This window comes from Sphaeramia orbicularis, chromosome 5, assembly GCF_902148855.1.
Source record: "Sphaeramia orbicularis chromosome 5, fSphaOr1.1, whole genome shotgun sequence".
In the NCBI taxonomy this organism is placed as follows: Eukaryota; Metazoa; Chordata; class Actinopteri; order Kurtiformes; family Apogonidae; genus Sphaeramia; species Sphaeramia orbicularis.
This window is the reverse complement of record NC_043961.1, coordinates 24,729,517-24,748,335: the sequence shown is the minus strand read 5'-3', so window position 1 is coordinate 24,748,335 and position 18,819 is coordinate 24,729,517. Positions and strand designations below refer to the sequence as shown.

At 37.0% G+C, this 18,819-nt stretch overlaps 2 protein-coding genes across 3 annotated transcripts in view; both read left to right on the top strand.

Annotated features, from left to right (window-relative positions):
* The first annotated feature begins 942 nt into the window (after positions 1–942).
* tpra1 (transmembrane protein, adipocyte asscociated 1) lies at positions 943–6,822 on the top strand. The gene is made up of 11 exons (XM_030134587.1): positions 943–1,104; positions 1,825–2,008; positions 2,222–2,354; positions 2,886–2,972; positions 3,505–3,577; positions 3,697–3,776; positions 3,880–3,990; positions 4,080–4,140; positions 4,251–4,353; positions 4,682–4,762; positions 4,845–6,822. Exons 2-11 carry the CDS (start codon positions 1,836–1,838, stop codon positions 5,113–5,115), a joined length of 1,173 nt encoding a protein of 390 aa, XP_029990447.1. The 5' UTR covers positions 943–1,104; positions 1,825–1,835; the 3' UTR covers positions 5,116–6,822.
* Positions 6,823–9,231: 2,409 nt separating this feature from the next.
* chchd6b (coiled-coil-helix-coiled-coil-helix domain containing 6b) overlaps positions 9,232–18,819 on the top strand; it is a 68,797-nt gene continuing 59,209 nt past the window's right edge. The window contains exons 1-4 of one of the 2 annotated variants that reach the window (XM_030134894.1): positions 9,232–9,459; positions 11,035–11,128; positions 11,379–11,433; positions 12,831–12,987. In XM_030134894.1, the coding sequence (XP_029990754.1) occupies positions 9,376–9,459; positions 11,035–11,128; positions 11,379–11,433; positions 12,831–12,987 (390 nt within the window). In that variant the 5' untranslated portion in view covers positions 9,232–9,375. The remainder of the gene's footprint in view (positions 9,460–11,034; positions 11,129–11,378; positions 11,434–12,830; positions 12,988–18,819) is intronic. The other variant, XM_030134893.1, reaches the window with a different exon arrangement.

Sequence of the window (18,819 nt, the reverse complement as noted above, 5' to 3'; positions counted from 1 at the left end):
AATTTCAATTAATAATAATTAAATATCATTCACTTTTAAGCTATTTTAATCAAGTTCCATTTTGCATGAGCAAACAGACTCAAGAAAGAAGGGAATATATATGCACTTAATGCGTTTATTAAACACAATTAACAGTTTCAACAAAACTTGAAACAACTGTTCCGTCTTGGGTGTTTTGTACTCATATTTCCATCCAGAGAGCTAATGTGCTGTTTAGCATCTTCTATCTTTATGGGTTGGTTCTGCTGCCTGGCACTTCTGGCTCAACTGCCCATTTGCGCATGTGTGACGCTAACTCTACTTGGACAAACTGCCCCAAAAGCGTTGGCAGAGATGTTCACAGTCATTCTGGGCTGCAGATGTGGTAATTGCGTTAAAATTTTTAATCAGTTTAATCATGATGATGGATTAATCTGCGTTAATGCATTAATTGTGACAGCCCTGACAATGACCAAAAACACATATTTAATAAAACAAAAACTGCTGTGTACATGCTTTGGCTGAAATGCACTGTCTTGAAGTGTTAGTTACTTATTTCATTATTCTTTTGTACCAGTGACAGTTTGCCTTGTGCTTTGGATCAATGAGGAAGCCTTGTGTAATCAAGTTTGCAAAAGCATAAAATATCATTAGTGTGACTGCATATCTAATTGTAATGGCCATTATCCAAAGTGCTTGAACTGCAGGACTAATGTGTGAGAAGGATGCTGTGACTGTAGGATTATACACTCCCAAGTGTACAGACAAAGTGAGAATTCATACACATTCAAGGAAAATGCTTGTATCGTGCTTTCTACTGGACTCCGCCTATCAAATAAACACTTTGTACTGTTCCCTTCTGCGTGTTTGTTTTAATCAATAACCCACGTAGGCTGACACCGCCTGCTTCTCAAAGGGGGTGGGGAGAATCTCGCGAGACTTGTTCCGGTTGTTTGGCGAAAGCGTCAGCTGACCACTGGGGAAATTTCTCCAACGAAACTGTCTACCACAGCCATGTCCTGTATTAGTGATCAATTTATTGGTCGTTTACGGAAAGCGTTGTAAGCCTTGTTTTCTTGGAACATTTACGACACCTTTGCCACTGAACTCTACTCCTCCGAATAGGTAAGATGATGATTTTCACCTTCTGGAGCGTTCATTACGTTAGGTCAGCGTCATTGCACTTGCACTAGTATCACGTTTGTTTTGATGCTAACGTGACTCAGTCTGCTTTAGTACCAGTAGTAGCCACTGATAATTAGCAACAAATGTTTACTATTAGAAATGCCAGGACAAGGTTACATTTTTATTCTAACAGAAGCTCATTGGAAATACTTTATTAAGCCCTCTCTCGACAGCCTGCTAGCAAGTGGTAGCACAGTTAGCTAACATTGGCAGAAATTCCCCCAATACCGAAAGTACTCTGGCGTTACAATGTGAATATTTCGTATTTTTGGTCATAATAATCCTTCTTAATAATAGTCTACTCCACAAAGACTTACTACTTGTCATTGGTGTTCAGTGTAGTCACTTTCGGCACTCTATTTTGAGCATTTTCTCAACTGTTAAGTAAGCCTAAGTAAATATTAACAAGATTAGCCGGATTAGTTTAATCATACGAAACCTGAAACTTCACACCACACATGGCTAATTTTACTTGCTAACTTGGTTATTACGTAAGTATTGTTTTAAATTAGCGCAATGTGTGGCAACTAACCATAGTGTCTCCCTCACTCTCGCCCAGTTTTACAAGAGAGCCATCTGTTTTGTGCTTTCAAGTGAAATATGAGGTCGATCGAACACACAGATTATGTATTTTTTTAAAAATGTGTTTTTTACTCTCAGGCTCCGACACCATGCTAGCCACAGTGACAGCTGTGGTTAGGTTTTCTCAGTACAATGGCAGTATTTCACCCACACCATTGGAAAACACATCAGTATACCCAACTTGGCAGCCTGACACTGAAGCCAACATCACCAAGCCTCATAAATGTCTGCAAATTCTGTATGAAGACATTGGGGATTCCAGGTAATCAATTCCATACTGCAAAAGACATTGTTAAAAACCCATTAAGTATCTAATGAGTAGTGCTTAGCATTTATCTTCAACAGCGCTAGAGATATACAGTAGAACACACAGCTATCATATCTTTAAATATGTTGTCTCCACTGAGAATAAAATGAATATTTTTTTTCCAGAAACTGTGCCTTATGCTTTTTAACACTCATCTTTCTGTCTTAGGGTGCGGTTTTGGGACATTTTACTGTTAGTGCCTAATGTGGCATTCTTCGTATTCCTCATGTGGAAGCTGCCTTCAGCAAGGGCAAAGATTCGAGTCACCTCTAGCCCCATCTTCATCACCTTTTACTTGCTGGTATGACACAAATTATAGAATCACCAATAATTAATATTCAGTGGGTTTAGCTTAGACGTAACCTTGTAGTACTTGTTGACGTATATTGTAATCATCCATATGTTGTTTACTCTGGAACATAATTATAATTATTATTTATGATAATAATTCCTGAAATAGCACAAGAAAATTGCAGATTTCTGAAATGCTACATTGCATTTTTGGCTGTACTGTGTTTCATTTTCAGTCTAGACAAACTATACTGTTTGATAATCTAATTCTGTCTGCTTTTGTTATCTGTTCATTCTTTGTGGGAGCTGTTCACCATTTGTTTGTCATCTGCTGGCTTTTATCATTGAAGTTGTTTTAACCTAATGAAAAACAGTGACTAAAAGAAGCAATAACAAGCATTGCTGAAAAGGAATCCCTTGTTATTTATGAAACAGAATTTTCCTTTGTTGTAGTTACTTTTCTCTTCACTCAATTCAAGAAAATTATTATGTTTTGTATACATAACATTTTATACAGTCTGACAAGTTGTGTACTCTGTAGGTTTTTGTTGTAGCAGCGGTTGGAATTACTCGGGCTATAGTGTCCATGACTGTGAGTGCATCCAGTGCTGCAACCATCATAGACAAGGTGAGAAAAGACAGGAAGCAAAAATAAGATTTAGGAATCATATATGTGTGTTGTATATTTCATGTTGAAATCAAGTCCTTTTACTTTTGGGAAACAGTTTTAATTTATTCAAGAGTAGCAGTCTAGCATACAATAGTTAGGGTTATTTTTATTTATAGCTATCACATGGCTGATTGAAGCTCAACACAATCAATATTGTACCTTATTGTGTTAGCGGGTGCTGTATCCTGTCACAGATACCTTTTTATTAAGTGTCCAGAGGCCTGATATGCTGCAGTATGACTCTGCAGGGCTTTAATGTCTAGAAGGAAAAACAAGGCTGACATTCCAAACATACCAGACAGATCCCTATGGAGTTCAGGGCTGAACTTGCTGTTCCCAGTAAGTCATTTAAGGAAAGGGAATTTGAATGATTATTTATGGCTCTTTAGGGTGACACAATCAGCAGAGATCAGTTGTTCTAGGTCAACATGAGATAAAACATAAATCGTCTACCCTTCACAGAGGATAATTTTGTTTGTTGTCAATGTAGGTCCTGTGGGAAATCACACGCTTCTTCTTGCTGACCATTGAGCTCAGCGTTATCATCCTGGGACTTGCTTTTGGTTTGTTTCAGTTCTCCTTTACTGTATATGACAATAGTGTTTCTGTTTCTTTTCACGTGTTATTTCATATGTTCAGTTTGTCTGGTGTGTTAAGCCTATTTCCTCATTCATTTTAACAGGTCACCTTGAAAGCAAATCCAGTATAAAGCGTGTGTTGGCAATCACTGCAGTGCTGGCCCTTGCCTATTCCATCACACAGGTAACCGAAAATCTTATATACCATAAAAGATATGCAGTGTGGAGTATATTGTCTCAGGAACATGTTCTTGACAGAATAGTCACGAGATAAATCAATATTCTAGGGCACACTAGAGATCCTGTATCCAGACAGACACCTGTCTGCTGAGGATTTTAACATCTATGGCCATGGAGGACGCCACTTCTGGTTGGCCAGTTCCTGCTTCTTCTTCCTGGTCAGTAGTTATGCAAAGCGATGTGAAGAGAAAAACAAAAGTCACTACTGCTACTAGATGTTTTGTTGTTAATGGAATCTTTTTTATAGGTGTACTCTTTCATCGTGATCTTACCTAAAACTCCAGTGAGGGAGAGGGTATCTCTACCATGTAAGTAAAAAAAAAAAGTCACATTGCCGTGCTGTAAAATTAAAGCAATTTTCATCTGTCATTTAATAATAATAATAATAATAATAGTCCTTATTTAATTTTTTTTCCAGCTAAGAGAAGCTTCTATGTGTATGCTGCCATCCTGTCATTGCTGAATTTTGTGCAGGGCATGGGCAGTGCTCTTCTATGTGCTGGAATTACAGAAGGACTTTGGTTAGTATCATCAAGACGTCTGTTGCAACATAATGCTGTATATTTATCTCCAAACTATTTAAAAAAATATATACTTCTCTGTGGGGAGTATACACATGGGATTTATTCTATGCACTAGATGTTTTAATCATTTTGCAACACCTCCCTGTAATTTAATTTGTTGGCTGAGATATGAAAAGCAGAATGACTCATTGTGCTGGTGGAGACTGATTAAGTTCAGGGTGTGAAGATAACAGCTTTTGGGATGTACTGTTCTTAAATAGTACTCTGTTCACTCTGCTTTCGTATCCACTGAATCTCATCTGCTTTTTTGTCTTTCCTGAACCAGCTGTGTGGATGTTACCACCTTCCTTTACTTCTCCACTTTTGCCCCGCTTATTTATGTCACATTCCTCAAAGGGTTCTTTGGGTATGTACATTGAACATGCAAATTCATTAGGTATAGTTGCCAGTGACAAATTTACTCAAGTATTATTTCTCTCGTCTCATAGGTCAGAGCCAAAGATTCTGTTCTCCTACAAGTCCCAGGTGGATGAGCCAGATGAAACTGATGTTCACCTTCCGCCTACTATTGCTGCAAACCTTGGCCGCAAGGAGCTGCCTGAGCAGGGTCTGTACTATTCATCTACCCAAATCGATGGCTCAGGTCACGGCAGTGCGGGGATGATTGGTGCATACCTGGATGATGTTGCCTCAGGGCCCTATGGGTCCCACAGCATTAACAGTATTGAAGCTGATCGCTGGAGACCAATCAATGCATGAATCCACTGAAAGGAGGTGGAAGACAAGACGGCTTTGCAGATAGACTTTGACTTTGTGTGTTGTAGTGTAATTAGGCTGAATGCCGATCTGAGGCTGTAGCCTAAAAATGCAGAACAAAGCAGCTGGACACCAAGGAGAGGTCTTGCTTTGCGAGACCAGAAGAAGTTAACAAGTGGACACCTACAGAGAGAACTCGTGCAACTAGTTATCTTGAGGAATGTGAATTAAGCAACTGCTTTTGTAATACTGTTGCCACTGAGTGCATTGCTGCTGTAGCTCTACACTAGGAGCACTGTTCTTCATTTAGCCCCTAAGAGCTCCACACTGATTCTATTCCACTGGCTCTTTAATGTGGGAGCTTGCATTCCAGCACCAAGCATCAGCTGCTGAATCCTTCTGAATGATGTTTGATTTTCATTTTTAAGTACTTGGCTCAATTCTTTGAACAGTAACATTCTTTTGGTGACAACTAAATGTGTACATTCCCACTGAAGGCTTTGAGTAACAGCATCTCAACCAACTTCATAATCTGCTGCCTTGTATTAGATTTGTGACTTTGCTGGCTAATCAGTTTATACTGAAATCATCATGCGTCTCAGAGCCAAGATTGGCTAATTTAATCTAATAGGTATACTTTGACTTCTGAATAAGTGCTGTCCCTCCAGTTAATAATTGAAAGGTTTTACAGTCATGTGTGTCACTGCACAATGATAAGGAAATCCAAAATACAGACATGTTTGTTAAAGATAACAAACCACCTGTACCTTCTTGGCTAGTAATGAGACACAAGAACATTTCTCCAATCCTGTTTCTCTGTAACTCCTTCTACTTGTCTTTTTCTTACTTGTCTTCTTTTTTATTTATTGTGGGCTTTGGCTTTAATTTGTTTGACCAGATTAATTATTCCTCTGAAAGCACATTTAAGCTTTTAGGATGCATTATTGCACATGTGATAAGAGCAAACTAATGTGCTGAAACCATCCGGAGTATTCCAAACTAAATGTACCCTCATTCCATATCTACATATTTAGTTCAGCTTTATTAGCTGCGAAAGGGCTTAGTTTTAATTTTGCTGCTAATTTATTTTTTCTATTTTCAAAGTTTCCTCAATTACAAATTTGTGTAATTATGTACAACTTGTATTAGTAGACCAATGATACCTTTTGGAAATTCACACACGGACAGTGAAGTATTAGGTGTTTAAAAGTTGCGTCATTCCACGATAGAGATTCTGATCATTTTTGTTCTTGTTACCTCTTGACTTTGCTCCTAAAAATTGTTATGTAGTTCTGCCCAGAAAATACTTTACATTTGGAAGGTATTAAAGGACTATTTTAGCAATCGGTATTGTAGACGCAGCCTGTATACTGAAGAAAAAAGATATATAGGAGGTGAAGCTTTTCAAAGAAAGTGCAGTATTTGCCTGGCATTTTATATCTAAATCTGAGTGCTGGTGAACTCTGGTGTGTTACCTTTAGATAGATTAGTGATAAAGCAGTCAGTATGCAGTTATATGACATCAGTTTCTCCATCCATGCACAGGTTGACGCTCTGGATACACTTGGTGTTTGATATTGAAATAATTTTTTGCGAATAATCTGTAAATGGCCTTTTTATGTAAGTGCATTGATTGTATAATATCCAGCTCATACTAATACAATGTACTGAGCATTCCATCACCTACAGAATAAACCATGGACCCTTTAACCTGTGTACTTCTTTGCTTTTTACTTTGACTCGTGGGGAAAAAAAAGTACATTAAGGGGAGATGTGGCACATTCCTATAGTCCTGTGTATTTACTTGTTACATCTAGACAAGTAAGCACTGCAAAAATCAAAATTTTACGACGTGTATTTTTGTCATTTCTAGTCAAAATATTTCATCACACTTAAAATAAGACATAATCACCTAAGGAGTAACTTGTAGGTGAGATATAAGAACTTATTTTTAGATGATAGAAGTTGAAAATCTTATTCCAAGAAATCTTACCAAGATAGATAGATTACCTAAAGAGTAACTTGTGAGATAATTTCACTTGTTCCAATGGCAGATTTTTTTGCTCAAATTATGCAAAAAAAAATTCTCCCAATGGAACAAGTGAAACTATCTCACAAGTTACTCTTTAGGTGATTAAGACATAATTATTTTAAGTGTGATCAGATATTTTGACAAGAAATGTGAAAAATACACTTGGTAAGATTTAGATTTTTGCAGTGAGAGTAATGACACAACGTTGTACCATAATAAACATTATTACAACCTTCATCTTGCAATATATGGAGCCAAAACCCTCGTTTGCCCATAGCATAGATCACAGGTGTCAACCATGTGGCCCGGGGGCCAAATCCAGCCCGCCAAGGGGTCCAGTCCGGCCCCTAGGATGAATTTGTGAAATGCAAAAATTACACTAAGATATGAACAATCCTTTTAGTTCAGGTTCCACATTTAGACCAATTCAATCTCAAGTGGGCAGGACCAGTAAAATACTATCATAATAACATATAAATAATGACAACTCCAAATGTTTCTCTTTGTAAATGTAAATATTTTCATGTATTTACACTAAAACAAAGTATAATTTTGCAAAAAATGTGAATAACCTGAAATGTCTTAGGAGAAGTAAGCGCAATTTTAACAATATTCCACCTGTTACTAAATGTTTTGTGTATTTGTAGATCAACTGTGATCTGTAAGTTATAATGAACATAAATGATAAACTGAGGCAGAATATTGTTAAAATTACACTTATTTTTTCAGTTTGTTCATGTTATTCACTTCTTTTGAAAGGATAGTTTGTAGATGTAAACCTTTTCATAATGTAAATTAACTTTTTTCACTCTAAAACATAGAGAAAAGTTTGGAGTTGACATTATTTATATATTATTATGTTATTATTTTACTGGTTCAGCCCACTGCAGGTCAAACTTAGCTGAATCTGGCCCCTGAACTAAAGTGAGTTTAACACCCCTAGCATAGATAGATACACTTTTCCCATGAAGATGGAATAAAACATCTTTACCTCTTCTCATAAAATGTTTGAGAATGTAATTTATTCTTGATAAAGTGCAAGTGGCACTCAGTATGTTATTATTACAAGATAGATAGATAGATAGATAGATAGATAGAGAGAGAGAGAGAGAGAGAGAGAGAGGAGAATTTCAGACCCCTGACTGAAATCAAAAATATTTCTACCTCACCATAATGTGTTTGTTTGGAAAATTCACAAGGCCTTAACGACATTTAAAAATAAATTATAAATGTTTGAGAATGTGATTTATTCTTGATAAAGTGCAAGTGGCACTCAGTATGTTATTATCACAGGATAGATAGATAGATAGATAGATAGATAGATAGATAGATAGATAGATAGATAGATAGATAGATAGATAGATAGATAGATAGATAGATAGATAGATAGATAGATAGATAGATAGATAGATAGATAGATAGATAGATAGGTGAGAAAAAGTGAGATTCTGAAGGGAAAAGAACCTGAATACAGCTAAATTAAGTTCAAATAACAGCAAAAAGAAAGAAAGAAATCAAAACAAAATGTGTGACACTTAGGAAGATAAAATTGAACAGTCAAACCAATTTTTGCTGTTCTGTTAATTTTAACAATAGTCTCTTTTTGAATATAGCCATGGATTAATTCATAATAATAATAATAATAATAATAATAATAATAATAATAATAATAATAATAATAATAATAATTATTATTATTATTATTATTATTATTATTACTATTATTATTATTTACTGTACATAGCACTTTTACAGAAAGATTTGACAAAGTGCATTACAATAAAATCAGAAAAAAAAAATACATGGGCAAAAAAAACCACACACAGCTACATACACAGGTATAAAAACACACAGCTACATACACATAGATAGATAGATAGATAGATAGATAGATAGATAGATAGATAGATAGATAGATAGATAGATAGATAGAGGAGAAATTCAGACTCCTAACTGAAATCAAAAATATTTGTACTGCACCATCATGTGTTGGTTTGGAAAATTTACAAGGCCCTAACTACATTTCCCATCAGCCCTATCGGTTCTGAATTATTTTATCCAGCCAATGAGCATCAGTGATGCTACGGCAGCAGAATGACCTTTCGTTTCGTCCACTGGTCGCTGTGGCGGCGACTGTAGCCGCTGTCCTGCACCGTATGTCTCCCTGTCACCACCTTGGACAGGGTTATTATTTTGTTTTTTAATCACCTAAATACATCCAGCTCGTCAGAATGGGGGCTAGCGGAAGCGCGGCGAGAAAAGTGTCGTTCGGACTGGACGAAGACGAAAAGGTCACAGTAATAGAAGGAGTGAAGGTAAAGGCTGAATGTGACCGTGAGCGTCTTAACGGTTTATTGAAAAGGCAAAGTTACAGCTGTGTGTTCATATCAGTCCGAACAATGAAGACACTAGTTCAACGGTTTATGTTAGCTAACCAGTATGCTCCACTGAGGTGTCATTCAGAGGCTGACAGGTCCCGTGTCCTCACATGAACCCGGTGCAGACCCCCTTCTACTGTAACTGTCTCCGGTACCAGTTCACTTGTAGGTTAGCTTGAAATATGGCGTCGTAAAATACCAATAAGACTGTTTTTATGAAGCCATTATGCTACATAAAATAGGCGTTAGTCTTCCACAGCATAAACATTAGCTGGTTTTGTTGCGTTAACAACATTTTAAATGGAATCTTTAGTGTAATATAGAAGTAAATAAAGTTAGAGAGTCCCAAACTTGGCCAGTTTAAGTTTAACCCGTTTTTAACCCAATGCTTGCACGTTTTTTATTATTATTATTATTATTATTATTATTATTATTATTATTTATTTATTTATCATTATTATTATTATTATTATTATTATTATTATTATTATTGGAATGAACATTTCGAGATTTTAATTTTTTTTTTATAGTTTAAAATTTCAGCTTCTGGTTTTGTTACACCCTTTAGATCACAGCATTTTACTCACATTTATACATTTAAGGACTAAAATGGACAGACTTTTCATTCAAACTTCAGGTTTTTGGATCTGTTTTAATGTGGACATAATGTGTAATGTAATACCTTTAACTACAATCTCAGTCTGAGCTTGTGGGTTTGAAATTGAATAATTTGATATGCTACATGAATTTACATGTTTGACCCCCAGGGGCCCTCACACACCTTTTATGCAGAGCAGGGGTGGGCAATTCTGGTCCTTGAGGGCCGGTATCCTGCATGTTTTAAATGTTTCTCTCTTCCAACACACCTGGTTCACATGATAAGCCTATCATCAAGCTCTGCAGAAGCCTGATAATGACCTTCAGGTGTGCAGGAAGAGGGAAACATCTAAAACGTGCAGGATACCGGCCCTCGAGGACCAGGATTGCCCACCCCTGATATAAAGGTTTTAGTGGCGCTCTCCTGCTCCATTCCTGGTTACTACCTGACAACGAAATGCACGATTACAACTTTACTGGTCTGGATGTGTTGATATTGAGTTAGAGGAGTGGCATGAATGTGTGTGAGAAAATATTTGGAAAAGGCAGTAAAGAAAAATGCATAAAAAACTAGAAGAGCACTCAAAGAGCGAGGACCTCTGCCAAGGCAGATCAGTGTCCCTCCCGATCACCACCAAAATTTAACCATTTGTTCCTTGTGCCAGTATCAACATTTCCTGAAATTTTCATCCAAATCCGTCCATAACTTTTGAGTTATCTTGCACACAGACAGACAGACAAACCAACGCCGGCAAAAACATAACCTCCTTGGCGGAGGTAAAAAACAGGTGTTACTCAAAGCAGTGACTTCTTCAGATACACTTCAGCAAGTTAGAGAATATACTGTTTCATCAGTAAGAATCCCAAATGCCTTGTGTGTGTTTATATGTACAGATGTTTATATTTCCTGTGTAGCTCTCAGAGGATGTGCTCCAGCGGATGAGAGAAGCTCAGAGGTCTAATATTGCAAAGCCGCCACCACCACAGCCGACCCCTGAAGAAAAACCAAGTATGTCGAGTTAAAGACCTTTTTTTCTCACAGACATCCTACTGGGAGGTCAGCCAAGAATTCCTTTTCCTTTGACAGTTGAAAACAGTGGTCAAATCCTGCTGTTGTGTATTGATTTTGTTTTTTTGTTGTTGCTTAAAAAAGCTCAATGTAGTGCACTTATAGAAACTGTTTATTTGCAAAAATGTATATATCAATGATTTTTTTTTTTTTTTAGCAAGACTTCATTTCCTGAATCTTTTTTTTCCAGGTCCAAAAGTATCTGGACCTTCTACAACAGAAATACATGAGGAGATACGCAAGAAGTAAGTTTCCATTATGTCAAAATCTTATGTGGGCATTTAAGAACACAACAGAGCCATCGCTTACTAGTTTTTCTCTATGTTAATAATATCTGGTTTAGCTTGGACGTTAATAGTAATAGTGAAACATTTCAGCGTGCACCAAGCAATAGTTGGTACATGATGGACTGTGCTGACACTTGATCCCTGAACGTATAGATGTATTTATAAGTTGAGTCCATAGTGTTGACACAGTCAACTAACAGCCAGGAGGTGACAGATATTTCCCGCAACAGACACTTGTTGCTAATGTGAGATATTTACAGAGGGCATATATGTATTTATTGACCTGTCAACACTGCCTGTGCTAATGTAGTGTTTGCATAACAGACATGTCGCTGTGTCGATGTGCTTTACAAAAGCTCATACTCTGTCATAAGCATGTATAGATTTACACTCTCACTGTAAAGCCGCCCAAGGAATTTGACAAACTAAAGAGCATAATATTTATTATCTTTATATTATGACTTGTGTCCTGTATTAGTACCCATGCAAGTTCTGCTGCTGTTTAAAAGCTACAGATGGATCATGATGCTATAAACTTCTGCCAAATGTATCAGTTGAGTTAGACTAAGGTAATCCTGAACTTTTGGTGTGCATGTATATCAGTAAATTACTGATATACATCTACTGATATAAACTGTTTAATACCTGTTGATCCACTAATCCTATTAAACATGTAAATAATTGGTGTAAAATGCAGTTTGTCATCTTTTCATGGTCATCAGATATGACCCATTTGGGTGTTCAGAGGCTCCGTAGTTACTGTGGAAACACTGTCACCTTCTACAACACTGAGTCACCAGTAAAACCCATGGAGTTGGATCAGTGACGGTGGATGGACACACTGGGTTATAGTTAAAGACAGATTTTTACAAAAAGTCCCTTTTTCTTCAGTTTTCTCTGTTTCTGATATAATAACCCTCAACTTTAAGCTGAGCTTTTATGAACATCTATATGATCAGTAAATTGAATATAGGAAATTACCTGATTTTTGCTGAAGAACTGCAAAATTCAGAGGATAATATTATAATAAATGGTGATCAATCACATAAGAAAATGTAAATACAGAGAAAAAACTATTTTGGAACTGTCACATGAGTAGCACTGGGTTTTTATGGGTTAAAGAAATAAAAGCTTACTGTAAATAATGTGATCTTCCACAAATATTATATTTTCATTTCATTTAGGGAACAGAATTTACTGTAACATCTTTTGAACAAGCCATGTTATGGTCTGCTCAGTAACTGTCAGTTAAAATGTCATCAGAACACATCACAAAGTCCCTGTTTTTAGTGTTAATCATATCAGTGGTATTGTGGTGCTTTCCTTTAACTTTCCTTTTAATTCTCCTGCCTTAGTTTTGAACATCAACAGGCAATAATACAACAACAGTTGGCCAGATTGGCCCAGAAAGAAAGAGAAGCTGCTGAAACCACCGGCCTGGATGACCTTACCCCTGCCCTCATCGTGGAGAAAACAAAGGCCCATGAAGAGCAAGAAAAGGCCAAATTACTGGTGAGTCATGTTTCTGCAGTGACAGGAAGAGTCAAAACTATGATTTGTTTTGTTATGGTGTACTTTTTAATTTATTGTTTTTCCGACTAAACCAAAAACTCTTTCTTTAGTATGTACCTGCACCTGTACGCTGAAGTCTGAGTTTCCATGGATTGAGATAATACTGAGTCTAAGATGTAATTTCATTTCTTTTTTTAAGTTATTGCTGTTGGTGCTTCAAGGTGACAGAGTCCATGTAGTTTTGGTTGCAGCAGGATGTCACAGTGCCCTCTTATGGTATGACTATATAACACATCTTTAGATAACCTCATGAAATCAGTAAAATCAAATGTGGTCATGCAGTTTGGAAAGTTATAAGACATAGTTTCTATTGGTATTTAACACTGTTGGTTCCTATTTATGTGTTTGATTGATTCTTAACTTTAGATCTGTCTCTTGAGTATTTTTTTTTATTTTTTATTTTGCCTGTCAGTGTTGGAATGTTGTTATTTAAGTACTGTACTCACGTATGAAGTACACTACTTCCCTTTAATGCAACTTTATATTTTACTAATCAGCCTCTCAGTGGAAATAATTTTACTTTTTATTCCAATACATTTTTATAACAGCTACTGGTTACTTTTCCGATTTTTTTAAAGAATTTTTTTAAAATCCCTCTCTGTCCAGCTAAAAACACATTTATCTAAATGTTTTGATTATGAACTCAAGATTGTGACTTACTGCGCTTTCAAAATGCATTGTTACAAAGCAGAGCATATACAGTTCAAACACACAATGATCCTATAGAATATGGTGCACTGCAGTAGATTAAACAGATTCTAAAGTGATTAAAATGAGGCCAAACATTTACAGCAGTGCAATCCATACATTCATCATATCATATTTACTCTACTTTCTATACCTTTAAGTAGATTACACTTACTATACAAACATATTTTTACTGAAGTAGCAATTTGAATGCAGAACTTAAATTTTAGTCCTCCTGTATAAAGGTTCTGAATACTTTTTTCTTCTACTGTTCAATATAAGGATTTTCCCACAGCACCTAGCCAAATTACAAAAAAAAAATCACAATCACTCTGGAGATTTAAAAAAAAAAAAAAAATACAGCATTCTGTTTCTTCTGAAAGCAGGCTTTTTACAGGGGGTCATTTATTATCTATGAAATTGGAATTGTTTGTTAAAAGCTTTCACTGCACCTGAGCCCTCAACAAACTAAGGAAAAACCCTGAGTACAACATTAAGAATCATGTGTCCATTGTCATGAGTGCATCCATGAAAAATTTGCAACTGAAACACATTTTATTCAGAAAATGAATATTCAACAAACCTTAATAAAACTAAATCTCTGCACTGAACACATAATGTAAGTAATGTGGTAACTTATTGGAATGTTGAAAATGTACAGTGCCTACAGTTGAATAGAGAGGTGAAATCAGTGATGGTGCTTTTAGCCTGTTGGGAAACAAACAGGAATGTCTACTCAACAGGCTTTTATAATAACTATGATATGGAATATTGTGAGAGGGCAGGAACATGAATAGTGCTGTCTTCTACTATGCATGTATTATATTTTAATTTAAGACAGTGTTACTCTAGAGACACTTCTTTTTGATGAGCAGTGATATGTTTCATCCCCTCTTTAGGGTTTTGTCACTAACTTTGCCTATTGCCAAGAAGAAAAAACTGCCTGTCTGTCTCTGTCATCTTTTTTATGGATAAAAGATTTCCTTTGTGCTTCTGCATGTGCATGTGCTTATGCAAATACAAATCAACCCTGGTGTTTAGCTGGATGGAAGCACAAAGATGTACATCTGTAAGTAAAAAGAAGAGAATGATTTTTTTTTTTGCTTTCAGGTGTTGATAGAATTGAAGTAGGTGTGTACTCAATGTGAGAGAAGCCTCGACAGCACATCATTTTGCATGTTTATGTGATCCCTCTGTACTTTCTCACAATTCCCACCTCCCCCTCTTTCTCGCCTACCTCCATTGTTCTGCCTCACCTCTGACTTTCACGTTTTTTCCCCGTTCAACTCTTGCACACAGCTGTTGTTCCTCAGCGTGATTTCTCCTGTGTCTAAATGTCACACATACTTAAGAACACCTCCACCTAGGGGAATAGAATCCCAAGATTAAAAGATAAACTGCATTTCTATACTCAGTATTGCTTCAGCTTTTGAGGAAATTCAAAGAGTGGGTGTCTGATTCAAAAGTACTATTGCTACAGTGTCTGTCTTCTTAGCAGGTGGGCTTCCCTCTTTTTTTTTTTTTTTTTTTTCTTTTGCATTATCCATTGACCTTGAATACACCACCGTCTACCCAGCTGGAGTCTTGAAGGAAGATTCACTCCACCTCACTCTCTCTCCTTAGTTCATCTGAAAGTACTCCACTTAGAGTAGTTTAGGAGCTGCTTTATTTCCCAGAGGAGAAGACGCACAAATGGAAACACATTCAATGCTGTAAAGCTGTTGTAATGCACAAACACGTATATATAGCATCCCCTATTAGTGTTAAAGTTGGGGTGAGGGGGTGAGGAGTTGAGCATGGAGGGAACACCTGTCAGAGAGCTGAGCTGCTCCCCATGCTGCCTCAGGCTGCCTGTCACAAACACTCACATTAGCCATTTACTCTCTGTGTCAGCACCAACTGCCACTGCTCTGACTGTGTATGTGTGTGTATGTCTATATGTGTGTGTGTGTGTGTGCATACCTGTACAGACTCTGTTTACATCATTTCTGAGGTGTGTCTGTGCATTGTTGGAGCATATCCACTTGTAATGTTCATCTACACTTGAGTACATCCTTTATTGCTAATAGTTTTTAAATATAATGAAGAGATATAAAATTAGGTGTAAGAAATTCTAACAAAAAAACCCCAAAGATTTGTGTTTTGTTTTTTTCAAAAAAAGGTGAAGGTGGTCAGCCTTTGCTCTAACATGGGAATGGAGCAGCCTCTAGGAAGTGTCAAAAACCACAATGATCCCAGAAGTGGTTGCTCTGTCTAGCAGGATTATTTGAGTTGCGCAAACATACAGAGGCCTTTCCAAGAATCAAGTCTCTCCCTCTCAGTCTGCAAAGAACCATATTTTTCTACAGCTGATGCATATTAACTCATTATGTTACTGACTTGGATAAAATAGTTTTAGTTTTTATCAGGTTAGTAGTTCTGGGGGAGCTGTCATACTAAACATATCTCCAGTGCATCATCAGACTATGACTTCTGGCCAGCAAAACAGATCGAAAACACAGAAGAAAAGCAGTAGATCATTACCCAGTACTAGTGTGTTTAGGAAGAAATCTCTGAATTTCTTTTACACAGACTTTAATGTAATAAAGGTGGTGCTGTTGTTGGATAGATGGTTATCAAATTGTAGGAAAAACCTGAAAAGGGAGAGGTTTCTTCCATGATTACAGTCCATACTCATAGAGTATGAGGAGTTTGTACAAGATTTGGATTATATGCCAAGGCTGTGTCACCAGATCTCAAACCCTGTTGAACATCAGTAGACCAGTAACTGTGTTCTCCACCGCAATCATCAAAGCCCCTAATGTGGGAATACAGGGGGCCCTACAGCTTACTACACTGTTTTTTTTTTTTTTATATTCATTTTATGATAATTTGTCACTCATCCCAAAAATAATTTAAAGTATATCACAAAAAACCCAGAATTGGTAAATAAACACATTTCTCTTGTCTGTCTTCTCTCTGTTTTAAGCTTGAATGAAATACAAAGATGGATTATGCAGCACTGTTTCATGCTGCTCTGGAAAACTGAATCTACAAACTGGAGACGTGTCTGACAGAGTCTTGACAGTGATTAGCCAATACAGCTTTCAGTGACCCCTTTTTATATTCCTCCTTATTGTTATTGCCCAGAATCTTCAATAATGGTCCGCATTCTTTAAAGTCTCACAGAGATTCAACAGGAAGTGCAGAAGTCGTTTCCTCTCCTACCACATGACTAACATTGTGCTTAAAAGTTGGTATGGAATTTGTTACAGATTTTTCTTGTGGTCAGACAAGTAAACTTAAGGGAAGGTGTTGTTATCTGCTAACGGCTACAGCCGAAACCATGAGCTGGTAAAAACATCTTTCCTCAGTTCTACTTGTCTGATCCAAAGAAAAATCTCTAATGAACGTTTGGAATCGAATACATGAAGAACATAATCAATTTAGTATGGAATTGTTGCCCAATGACTGGTTGCTCAAACTTTAAGGTATTGTCCTCTGGTGTGGCTTCAACTTAAAATAGCACTGTCATTATAATGCACTATACAACTGATGACTTTAAGCAGCTATTTCATACTTTTTCTCCATACTGTAGCCTCTTAAGCCCAATTGCCCTCAGTGCCCATAATTTCATCTGTGTTGCCATGGCAATGCTATGCAGTACTTGTAGCTATATGCACATTTTATAAATCCACGTAACCAGAAGAACATCAGCAAAAACTATTGTCAGACAACAGAACACAACTAAAAAGAGCACTTAAATGTGCAAATATGTGAAACAAGCCAACAGTCCAAGACCAGTATATGTCAGGAATATTTCATAAAACACAGTCCAATGCGACAAACTTTGCATCGCCAACCTAACTACAAGGCTACTAAGCAAATCCAACAGTACAAGTATTGTTTCTCTACCGCTAAAACTCACTGAACGAGCCAAAGAAGAGCAAAAATAAACTGTTGCATTATGAAGCGTTGATTATGAATTTTATCTTGCCTTTGCTGTTTTCTGATCATTACTCAGTTTTATATGAATGAACCTCTTGCTACCAACTAATCCGTTGTTTTGTGTTACATTGAAATGATTCCGACTGGAAACAAATGGCCCGTGGTTTAACAGATTCACTGATCCTTGATTTTAAATACCCTCCTCCTGAATATACTCTCCTTGTTCCTCAATAGGACTCTGTGTCTTTCCCCACATTCTGCTGGACAAACTTCTCATGTCTGCCTACCTTGTTCTCGGACTACATACTTAGGCCGAAACAGTTACGCCTTGAAGACAGAGGAGACAAGTTACATAAACGCCTAGTCTTCTCATCTTCTTTCTTTCATTAGCACCCCCTGTGTTTGTTTTCTTCCCTCAACTACTCTCTCCGCCTCAGAGGTGTCATTCGCGTTGCAAATAATACACTATTAGTATGCACAGACATTCACTGTGGGACAGCTTACACCTACACACACACAAACACTAACAAGCATCTGCTCTAAGCTGTTGAATTTCAGCTGCTTCCTAGGTGGCTGAGAAGAATAGACTTCACTAGGTTTGCAGGCATCTCAGGTGAACGTTTGTAACCTGCCAGTTGATTTGTTTGTAGTCGTGTATATTAAAAGCTGGCTGTTGTTATTCTGTCACTGAGAAATAGGTCTATGTGAGCCTATTTTCTTTTTTGTAAACTAAATAGTAATTTTAGCATCTTGTCATTCTGATGCTAACCAGTGATTATGTTAGCTTACTCTGAAGACAATGACAAGGAAGTATCTGGCACTACAAAAATGGACATTAAATTGATGATGGTGCTAAAAATGAAAAGGTTAATGTGGTCAGGGGCAGCACTTCATGGCAATAGTTGCCCAGAAATTTGAGTCTAAATTCTGATGTTAAAAGGCACAGAGCACTAATTCTTTGGGTATGCGTTGACAGAGAGTCACTGGCCACTTTATTAGGTACACTTTTTCAACTGCGTGTCAAAGCAAATATCTAAAGGGCCAATCATATGGTAGCAAATTGGTGCATTTTGGCATGTAGACATGGTCAAGGCGACCTGCTGAAGTTCAAACCAAGCATCCAAATGGGGAAGAAATGATTTAATTGGCTTTCAGTGT

Excerpts from the sequence above, each read along its gene's own strand:
- tpra1 (XM_030134587.1), top strand. The coding sequence starts at position 1,836 with ATGCTAGCCACAGTGACAGCTGTGGTTAGGTTTTCTCAGTACAATGGC. Across the intron at positions 2,973-3,504 it reads CTGCAACCATCATAGACAAG|GTCCTGTGGGAAATCACACG; the intron begins GTGAGAAAAGAC and ends TTGTCAATGTAG. Across the intron at positions 4,141-4,250 it reads GGAGAGGGTATCTCTACCAT|CTAAGAGAAGCTTCTATGTG; the intron begins GTAAGTAAAAAA and ends TTTTTTTTCCAG.